General features: G+C 33.6%; 1 protein-coding gene across 3 annotated transcripts in view; it reads right to left on the bottom strand.

The window, feature by feature from the left end:
* Positions 1-6,771, bottom strand: part of LOC106872004 (GTPase KRas) — a 153,886-nt gene extending 147,115 nt beyond the window's left edge. For 2 of the 3 annotated variants that reach the window (XM_014918808.3, XM_014918807.3), the window contains exons 1-2: positions 6,371-6,771; positions 5,474-5,635 (exon numbers count right to left, since the gene is read on the bottom strand). In XM_014918808.3, the coding sequence (XP_014774294.1) occupies positions 5,474-5,504 (31 nt within the window). In that variant the 5' untranslated portion in view covers positions 5,505-5,635; positions 6,371-6,771. Of the gene's footprint in view, positions 1-5,473; positions 5,636-5,852 lie in introns of all 3 variants that reach the window. The other variant, XM_052966560.2, reaches the window with a different exon arrangement.
* Between the last annotated feature and the right edge of the window lie 5,598 nt (positions 6,772-12,369).

Here is a 12,369-nt window from a genome sequence, read left to right as displayed (position 1 = left end):
TTTTTCCCCAAATGTATATTAATAAGGAAAAAAAGGTGAAGTGAAACTGATTCCAAAAGAAAGAAGACTGAAAGAAGACAAATACTATTTCCTGTTAGTATACAGCAAATCCTGGATGCTCACACAGTTGTAGTAACTGCAAAGTTGAATCTTGAAGAAAAATTTAACTGTCTTAAAGGAAATCTCAATAGAATTCTTGGAGTTTATACAAAAACTATTCAAAAGATATGTGAAAGATAAGGTAGAAAATTTCAAAAGCATGTGATTTGAAAAATCGTCTTGGAACATAAATGTAAAATATTTCTTAAATGCATGTAATAAAGAATGGTTTTTTAGAGAAAAATATAGCAGTGAAGAAGAATGTACTGACAACTTCCAAAAATTTCACACATTAATGGAGAGAAGTGAAGACATTTTTCTTTTTTTGTCAGACCAAACATTATTGTTTTATATAAGCTGATATAGGATGTAAAATACTTTAGTCTTCATTTTAAAGTTTTGTTTGTTTGTAGGTCTTAAAAAAAAAACCTTGATGGATTCTATAAATTAATGAATGGTTTCACGAGTTCAAGCCCACTTTTATCTGAAATAGTATCTAATTATATATACTTAACAGGCAATGTTGGTATGCCACAAGGAAATTCCAGTGTGTTATTCGGATTAACATTCATATTCTAATATCTCAAAGAAAATAATGAAAAAAATTAGCAAGCTGACAGGAAGACGTCTAACATGCGTACACATATATAATGTTTAAAAACAAAGAACATGGATGAAAGAGATACTAATTCAAACGTCAAGTGCCAAGAAGCAGGCGGTCGTTGGGTTAACAATGTAATTGAGAAAGGTTATTTAGATGATATAATAGTTGTGAACATATTCCACAACACGTGCAAATATTGGTCGACTTGAGACATGTAAAGAAAACAAAAGGAAGGATTTCAGATGATGCAACATGTACAGGAAGAACGAAAGAAATATTTTAAAGGATATCATACTGGAATAAAGAAAAAGAGGAAATCAAAACTAGGACATCCCAATAGTGAAAAAAAAGTTCAGAACAGTATTATTAGGGTGTAACAGGGCGGGGGTGTAAGCATGTGTGATAAAAGATGATAAAAGGAGGAGAACAAATAGCTGGGAGGTGTAAAGAAACTAAGGTTTGAAATATACAATACTGCTTGAACTCAGTTCACGAAATCCGTTAAAAATATATACAAAGCCAACCAACAAGCAGTATTTTATAACGACAACCATTTCCCTCTCCTCAAGCAAAGTAAAATGTGTACAGAGGGAGGGGGAGAATCCATGACAATTTCCTTGCTACTGTTCATGAAAACTCAACCATAAGGACTATTATTTTGAGTAATATTGCACATATAATGTGATGAAATATCTAAAAATAACGATAACACAATGATATATTATAGCTGTAGATAAAAATATACTAAAATTTTTACTAAATATTGGCACAAATCCAAACATTGAACGCGTGCGAATATTAACAGCATCTGTTCATATGAATATATGCACATAATAATCGTGCTGTTAAGATCTAATATAATATTTATATCCAGATTGAAAGAACATTGTCATAATGTGATAAACGTCGAAAAATCACTGGTAGTTGATAAGTATTGGCGACCGTCTTCAATACCCGGTCGAATTAGAGAGGATGGCTATTAAAAAAAGTCAAAATAATAAGTAGGAAAGTTGAAGTTCATGAACTCAACATACACGCAAACAGTATGTAGTCACATTAAACATTACCGTGAAATAGTGTGTATGTAGTTTGTATTTAAATGGTATATGAACAGAACAATTTTTTTAAGGAGTAGAGGCTACACAATTATACAGCTTATAGGGTGGGGATTAAACAGTACCCGGAATATAGAATTTTTATACGACACAAAGCTTTGGTATTTTTTAAGAGGGGAAAACGGACACAATATGTGTAGCATTTAGGATAGTCATGATACAAATAAGACGAAATGGCCATAACCGGAAATCGAAACCGGTTCACGGCTGGGCTTAGCATGCCGAGAGCTGACATTCTATAGCACTCTAAACATTAGATAAATGTCATTATTAAACAAAATCCTGTCTCTTCTATTTAAATTTTTGAAGACAGACCTACTCAGATCAACAGAAAATAAATGAGAAAAAGCAATAAAACAAATATATTAATAAGGATAGATTTAATCCTTATAAATCGTTTCCCCGTATTGCTGCTAATATATTATAGTGCCCAAAAGTTATTTGGGGATGACAGCGAATTATTCATAATTGTAACCTGGGAGAAATCTATACTCGTTTTGACCTAAGGCATTTATCTCACGCCGCGAACGAGAAACTCCGAGTAATGACTCAGCTTTAAATAAACATCCTACACTAACAAATAATGTTGAGTATTTTCTTTCGCTTAATTACATTCCACACCAGTGTGATCCTACCACGGGTGGAGTATCTGCTTCTCTCTCTCTCATATATATATATATCTTTCGTATAAATATACATATAGTATGCGATTTTGTTCAAGGCGACTATAGAGGAGAGAGAAGTATTAACAGTAAAGCATTTTAAAAGTTGTTGTCAAGGGCGTGTATAGAAGTTAGATAAAATTAAGCGGAATAAAAAGGTTTTTAATGAGTTCCCTATCAGAAAACTAGATATACACTAAAAAAATGAAATGCTGATCAATTTATAGAATAAAATGAAATACTAGTAAAGATTGTCATTAAAGTGTGTTTCTATAGAAAGTGTTGTGTAACTAACAAAACTAAGCAGCTAGTGAAAACCGAATTCCCACTGCTACTATCACCAACACTACTCGTTTGATACATGACCCCTAACAGCTAACAAAATGAGTGTGTACAATATACATATTTATTGTATGAGTGCGAGAACATGTTTATGCGTGTATAAATCAGAGCGAAAATATGTGTGCAGTGCGAATGTACTACAGTGTGTACGCGCGCGCGCGCACATACACACACGAACTACATAGACAACAGAGACCAAAGCAACGGCAGATATATGCGCACCTGCCGTTTTAGTAATTTAAGATGGGAAAAACACCTGTACACTCAACTGCTCGTCGACGGTCATATTATAGAGCAAATATTCAATTTAAAAAGTATGAGCAAAATGAAATGTTTCTTATCACTTCACACTGCCAGCAAAAACAAACTGAATTTAAAAATCATAAATCCCCATGACATTGCCCCACCAGCTGATTATGAAGTAGAGGTAATTAGTAAACAGGTAGTTACAGAAGAACAACCATACAAAATATTTCTCACATAAGCTTAACACAGAGATATAAAGCCAGATCTTAAAGGGACTGGATCGACCCAATGCTAGGACTAGTATCTATTTTATCGATGATGGAAAGATGATTGTTAGTCGCAAGCATCTGAACAAAATTAAATACTATACGGTATTCAATTCAGCTCTCCATTTCTGCCTCACCATTACATACCATGTGTGTGTGTGTATATATATATATTTACACACACACACATATATATATATACACAAACACACACATATATACAAACACACGCACACACACACACACATATATATATATATATATATACAAACACACACAATATATATATATATATATATATACAAACACACACAATATATATATATACATACACACACACACAATTTACGAGAACAACTCATCTATTCAATTCCACGTTTTCTACCCGGCAACCTGGCTATTCACCTTTACTCGAACGCCTTTGGGCAATGAATAATTTGTTCTCACATCCCAATTCTCATATCCTATAAATATGAATACCTTGCACCTTTACAAAATATCAGTATTCTACCCTTTATTTTAAATATTTAATCTATCCTAAGCATTTCCTCTAACAGTTATGAGAGAAAGACTTCAGTAATTTAAATAAGATTTCTGAATAGTCGAAAAACTATATATCACACACATTTAAATGTACAAAAGGGAGTACGAGTACTTCGTTACTTGAAAGCTCGTCATAACGAGAAACTCTGATTAGCGACAGAGTGAATCATCAGCTTTGAACGAATACGCGCACGCGCGCAATAAAGCAGGGATGGGAATAGATATATTGACTATGCCCTCAATCTTTGCCAATATTTGATTGTTTATTTCGAGCAAGGAGACTAGGAAGAAAGAGGCAGATAAATAAAGCAGTTTAAGTTAAACTCCAACTAATAACTATAGGCAACATAAATGATAGAGCCATCCCTCCCACTCACCAATTTACATATAGTATCAGCAGAAAGAATTTATTGAGGGAGGGGGTAACTGGGAGAAGGCAGATGAAAACAAGGCTTTTTTTCTTTGGTTGTAACTGCTAAGCTTCGAAAATACGACGGTTAATCGTATATAATAATTTGTCCTTCCTAAATATAATTTATCCCTTCAACTACAGTTGAAGCAAGCAAAGTGAGAGAACGTACAATCATGTAAGTTATTTGCATACCAGAGGCAAATCAATGAAGCATAAAAGGCCTGGCGTGCATGAAAACCTAGTTTCATTAACTTCATTGGTGAGAATAAACATCGTTTAAGAGAAAAGTTAGTTAAGTCGGAGATCCGAGGTCAAATATAGTTCAAATTTAACATACACAACCGGTCCGAATTCAGTCACAGCAACCAGCTGTGAACGTAACCATTTAATTTAAAAGCACATACACTACTCGATTAAGAAACCGGGGTGCGGCTACATTACTTGAAGAAAACAATAAACAAAAGCATGAAACGAGAACGGGATGTTGGGGTACAGACAGTAGTGATAAAGTCAGCATAAGATGCTGCTTTGTAATTTAATAAAAATCGACGAAAACACAGCAGCAGATTGATGATTGTAGTGGCGGGGTAGTAGTTTCATTACTAACTACCCTGCACATCCTAGTCATTAAACCAGGAGAAATGACACCATAATAATTACACAACATTATTTCCCACTAAACTGCCAACAGGTTTACATAATATCGAAATATTAAAAAAATTTTCTTTGCCATATTGACTGTTGGGACATGCTTTTAAGAACTTGTGGTTACAGAAATCAAAGAATACAGGCATCATTTAAAAGTATCAAATGTAAGTTTTGAAAAAGTGTATCATGCGAAATATCTGAACTAAACAAGGTAATGACATCAGTTAATAAAATTTACATAATCGCCTAACTGTCTCAAGTAGGAAATAATCCCAGCTTTTTAAGGAGAAGGAGATTCTATCACTTTCTAGCAGGTGCATGTATGTGTCAACCTCGGGTAAATTACACATGAAGACTTATTACAATGAGTCAGTGAATGCATCTTGATCGACTATATAAAATTTAGTTCGCGTGCTCATATGGCAGCTAGACAGGTCAGTCATGAACTATAAACAACTCGAGACCAACGCCCTGTTCAGATACATGTGTACACACGGAAATATGATTTTATTAGACAAGTTTTGAATTCCACTTACCTCCAACCACAACCAACTTATATTCAGTCATCAGGCAGTCGTAGCTTCCAACGTTCTTAACACTTTCAGGGAGATAATTCTCTCTCAATATGCAAATAAAATATATTTACTATAAATATATAATCCTTTTTTTTTTTTAGTGACTTCTTCAATCGTGTACTCCTTCGAAAATAGAAAGAAAGAAAAAAAAATCAGTAATATACTATATGAATATGAATGCAAACAAAAAGAATTTTTTAATTGGCTATCGCGACACAAAATCAGTGCAAGGGTAAATCTAAATCTTTACTCGTCGTTCTCCTTAATTTTATAATATTAAATTTTCTATTCCTGATTTGTTTTAAGGAAAAATAAATATATCAGATACACGCAAACAAACCTTTGGATAAAACCCGCCAACTCGTGGAAAGAAAGCAGCGAGTTTTAAGTTTGGTAGGGAGGTGAAGCGTGAGTCGGGGTGTGAAATTTAAATTGTAATGTGAAGATGGTTCAGTTTTAAGTAGTCCATGTTGTGGTGTCAAGCAATATGATTGTCTGTCGAAGCAATAACTAGCAAACAACGGTAGGAAGTAGAAACCAATACAGTAATTTTGCTTTGAAAGAAAATAACAGAAAAATGTGTCGTTATAGCAAAGTGTATTTTCCACCTTTCTTCCGTACACTAACACTTGAGTAGTAAGAAAAGGTAAATTAGAATATTATTTCAGGTGTAAACAGATTGAACTTCTTTTAAAAGTGTTTGTGTAAAGCTAAAACTATAACACCCATCTGCAAACAATTCAGTGATATAAATATTATCTGTAAATAAAAAGTATGTCTATAAAGCAAAGAGATGAAGAAAGCGGAGAGGTGATTTAGTAATCTTAAAGGAGAAACTAAAAAATACTATTTACTTACGAATGTTCTAGTATAGCTTTTTACTTTTCCCGCTCCAGTTTTGATTTCAATTTTTTTCTTTCTGTTCCTTAAGTCTACCCAATGTTAGAAGGAACACATTATTTACTGGAATCAAGCGCCAATCTCTTGTAACGTCCACTGCTGCCACCGTCACGATCCTGCTGCTACCTTGACTCCATGTAAACCTTAGTCAGCCAAGCTATTCTAGAGCTAATGCTGATTGACTTGGCCCAGTTGGGGGAGAGAAAAAAGAACACACATACACACGCTAATTACACTCAAAGAATGAACAACTAAGCACCACAGTGTGGAATGTACTCGTAATTTCTAAGTCCCACCACGGCTGTCTAAGCGCCTACCGACGTCCTGGTTTCTTTCTGTATTGTTCCCACTCTAAAGACACACTGAAGTAGGAGGAGGTCACGCCCATACAAATCACTTCGGTACTCACTACACACGAGGGGACAACACAGGGGAAGTTACTCCGTTTCATAACGTTTTACGAGTAATTATAGAACGAGTGCATAAAATAGAACGTTTTCAAATACGTGATAATTCTCTTGAGTGCGAAAAAATCTTTTCACGCACTCAGTTGCAGACAAACACAAATACATAACTACACTGATATAGATAGTTACATGCATACATTTATATGTATGTATATGCACATATAAATGATCATAATTTCACACCGGTATGATTTGTGATTAAGGAAAAAAGTCAATATTGTTATTTAGAATGGAATAACATTATTTAATCAAAGCTGAGTCTGCATGAGTCTTATACGTGTGTAGCGTGCATATATGCGTGCATGCATGCATGCTTGCGTGCATGCATGCATGCTTGCGTGTATGTGTGTATGCATGTACCTATGCGCACGTGTATGTATATGTGTGTGTGTGTAACAGTTGGTGGTATCATACTGGTTTGAAATACATTTAAGCAAAAGAAAATACTCTTAATGTTAGATAGATTGGATAATATTTAATCAAAGTTGAATCTCAGTGAGTCACCACCAGGAGTTTCTCCTACCTGATCCTCAGGCAACTGATTTTATGGTTAATGAAGCTTTTTCCAGTCTAACTATGGATTAGATCTGTTTGGTTTACGCTGTTAAACCTGACAAGGATTACTGATTTCACATATGGACATTTAACATTGTTGAAACAAGAATAAAAATTTATAATAATTTCTGTAGAACAACATCTGTTGGTGAGGTGAAAATCTATAGTAAAGTTCTTTGTAAATATTCCTATGAAATATTCTAAAAAGAATTCTATTAAGAAGCCTGTAATGAATTCAAATATGATAGGTTAACATATCAATGTAAATCATTATTTGAAACATAAGTTGCCTGTATCTTGTGCTGGCTGTTTTTAGTCAAAGAGAGCATGTTATTGACTTTATTGTAAATGTTTTTGCATTGTTTGCATAGTTTTGTTATGCACACACCTGCACATACACAGACATATATGCACACTTGCACAACTAATGTTTATACACACACGCATATGCCAGCATGGAAGGCGGATGTTAAACAATGATGATGATATATGTATGTGTGTATTATATATATATATATATATATATATATATGTATGTAAATATATCATCATCATCGTTTAACATCCGCTTTCCATGCTAGCATGGGCTGGACGATTTGACTGAGGACTGGTGAACCAGATGGCTACACCAGGCTCCAATCTGATTTGGCAGAGTTTCTACAGCTGGATGCCCTTCCTAACGCCAACCACTCCGAGAGTGTAGTGGGTGCTTTTACGTGCCACCGGCACGAAGGCCAGTCAGGCGGTACTGGCAACGACCATGGTCAAAATGGTGTATTTTACGTGCCACCTGCACAGGAGCCAGTCCAGCGGCACTTGCAACACTATATATATATATATATATATATATATATATATATATATATATCATCATCATCATCATCATCATCATCGTTTAACGTCCGCATTCCATGCTAGCATGGGTTGGACGATTTGACTGAGGACTGGTGAAACCGGATGGCAACACCAGGCTCCAGTCTGATTTGGCAGAGTTTCTACAGCTGGATGCCCTTCCTAACGCCATAGAAGGTTTGGAGGTGATGTACAGGAATTATATATTAGAAAAAATAATATGGTACTCAGATATCTGGATGGTTGTACATTTACAGATTTTTATTAATATGTCACATGTTTTTATAAATTAGCGCTTGCATCTATTCTTGTAGATTCTCCAGATTTAATGTGACATATTAATAAAAATCTGTAAATGTACAACCATCCAGATATCTGAGTACCTTATTATTTTTTTCTAAGATATATATATATATATATATATATATATATATATATATATATATATATATATATATATATATATATATGATGATGATGATGAGCCCTATCAAATTTTTAATTACTTGTTGAGTATGCTAAGTGCATGAATAAATAAGTTAAGATGCTTTTCATGCTCCCTCCCATGTGTGTCTAATTGCCATTTATCGAATTATCTTCACAAATTATATTTCAAGTTGAGCACTTTAGAGATTTGGCAGTACTTATTTGAAAATATATAAGCTCATTTATTTTTGTAGATTCTTTCACTGATGCCTTTATATCCAGCCCCTACATTACCAGCTGGTAACTATAGTTTGAATTTACAAGATACTGTCTTTCTACATGGAGGAGTGAAAGCAAAAATAAGCATGTTTGTTACAGATGGTAACTGATGAAGTACATATATATATATATATATATATATATATATATAATTATATGTATTTATTCTATCCTAATAAATAATAATTCTGATAGAATAAATGGGTTAATAGAAACCAAGGTAGCAAAGATCACAAAATAACTGTGGTGTAATTCCTGTTGGTAAGGCAGAAACTCCTTGATATTTTGGGTATTTGAGTATATTTAAAAATTTAAGGAATGGAGAAAACGCATGTTATAACTGCATACTTTATTCCGATATATGTTTTGAAGAATTACAATTTATGCGATCCATAGGAATCGGCGATGTTAAAAATGTAAACTTCTCCTCAGGGAAATGCATGGGAATCATCTTAAATGTAAGACATTATGACCGAGTATGATAACTATAGTTGGATAATGTTATGAAGTGATTCATTTGAAAAAAACCGTTAGAGATTTGGACGCTACCAGATAGTAAGATGGACAACACATACATACAAATATATATACATACATACACACATAGTTATATACACATATATATATACGCACACATACACATAAATTTACACATATACACACACAAATACACATAAATGCATATCCATCCCCATATATACATAAATACAAATATACACACACATATACATACATATATATATGCATCTACACCTATAACCAAACAAATACATATGCATATACATATATATACATGTATACATATATATACGTATACACACATATGCACATACATACATACAAACATACAAATACATATATATATAAAAAAAACCATATGAATTTATATACATATACATATACAAACCTACACACACATACACATATACACATATATATACACACAAAACCTAATCACACATATATACATATGCATTCATACATATATATACACACATATATACATACATATACATATATACATACACATATACACACATATACTTACAAACATACATACATACATCTACATATATATATATATATATATATATATATATATATATATATATATATACACACACACATATATACATATATATATACATACACATACACACATACATGCACATGTATACACAATTATATACACACACACACATATATATATATATACACACACATATACATCCAAATATACACATATATTTTTATATATATAAAAATACATTTACACAAATACGCACCCATACAAATTCACAAATACACTCATATATGAATATATAAAGAAACTTATGCATAAATATATCTGTGTACAAAAATGTACATACATCCAATAAAGCATACGTATATATATATTTTTATATATTTCTAAGGGTTTTTTTCAAATGAATCACGTCATAACATTATCCAACTATAGTTATCATATTCGGTCATAATGTCTTACGTTTAAGATGATTCCCATGCATTTCCCTGAGGAGAAGTTTACATTTTTAACATCGCCGATTCCTATGGATCGCATAAATTGTAATTCTTCGAAACATATGTCGGAATAAAGTATGCAGTTATAACATGCGTTTTCTCCATTCCTTAAATTTATATATATATATATATATATATATATATATATATATCTTCTGTGTGTGGTTGTCTGAAATTCATTCTTTTGGGATGTTCAACAAGTTGGGGATTGTTCAATTTTTAATTAGACATTGACCATTTTAAGTGAATAATACTTTGTTTACGTAAATACATATATATATATATATGTATAGCAACAGGACAATGTTAGGCCTTGTGGGACCCTTCTGTGTGTTGTTGCTCTATGCACTTATGTATGTATATGCAAATGTATACATAGACTTATGCATACTTTTGTGTGCATACATGCACATGTCCATGAAAGCATGTGTGTATGTGAAAGTAAATGCATGTATGTACATCCATGCATACCTACAACCATCCATCCAAACATACACACATACATAATACATACATACACACACACACATACATACATACATACATACATACATGCATGCATGCATTCATGCATTCATGCATGTCTCTCTTGTCTGTAATTATGAAAACAATAAGTATCTAAAAATTGATGAGCATGTTTCATACATTGGTTCTGTGACTAAAGCCAGAATAGAAAAAGAGTACTTCTATAGACTCTGGAAAATATGGAACTCAAAGCTGTCTGCAGTTAACAAGACCATATCTCACAATGCTTTTGCAGTGCCAGTGCTAGTATTAACATTTGGGATATTGGACTGGACATTTAATGGGATCTACAGTCTGGACATCAAAACTAGAAAGGTACTGACCACCGCTGGCAACTTCCACATCAACAGCGATACTGATAGGATCTATGTAAGATGAAGTGATGGTAGTAGAGGCAGAAGGTCAGACCAAACAGCCTTTGAATCTCGCATTGCATCAGGCAAACAACACTTGAACAGTAAAGAAAGAAATGAGTGCATTCCATGCATACTCAAAAGTGAGAGCAACAGCAACTTAGAGAGTTGAAGAAGACCTACTGAGCAGGTACTCTGAGAATACACCTGTCTCATGTGACCTAAAGGAGGCTGGGACTGGCCTACTTAAACAGAAGCTTGGGGAAGAAGCAGGCACCATACCAACAAAATGCAGTGCATGGGTACATACCCCATAAGCTAGAGAATAACAATAGTATTGACAGGAAAAGTAGTCTCTCCTGGACCTGTTATAGATACATTACATCCCACCTTCCAGGATATGCCTTCATTATCCAGAAACAGAAACTACCTACTGAATAGCTGATAAACAAGAGAAACAAAGATACCACCAAACCTTTATGTTGCAACAGAAAATGTGGAAGCTATCACCCACATCATAAGCAGCTGCTCCAAAATGTTTATAAGATACTACTATCTGCCCCTGAAGCATGATGTAGTTACAAAGAACAAAGACTATTTACAATGTTATTCACAGGAAGGATTGCCCTGATGCATCAAAGCATGGCAGAACCAATATGTATTCACACCTTTAAAAATAGGGAATACTAGTGGAACACTCCAATAAAAACAGCAATTTGGTGTGAGTATAACAGACCTGATATTGTTCTATGGGACAGGGAACAAAAGTTATGCACAGTTGTAGAGGTCAGCTGCCCAGTGGATGCAAATGTATCATCAAAAGTGCTGGAAAAAGAGAACATGTATGGTGAATTAACGTGGAACTTACAGTTCTTGTACTCTGACTATAAATTCTCATTTGTACCTATCATCATGAGTGCATTAGGCTATATACCTCCAAATTTACACAGAAACCAAGAAATACTAGGTTTTTCAAAGA

The sequence above is a fragment of the Octopus bimaculoides genome, chromosome 3 (genome assembly GCF_046866305.1).
Source record: "Octopus bimaculoides isolate indiv1 chromosome 3, ASM4686630v1, whole genome shotgun sequence".
Taxonomy (NCBI): Eukaryota; Metazoa; Mollusca; class Cephalopoda; order Octopoda; family Octopodidae; genus Octopus; species Octopus bimaculoides.
The sequence above is the reverse complement of the archived record's forward strand: the minus strand, read 5'-3'. Positions and strand labels throughout refer to the sequence as shown.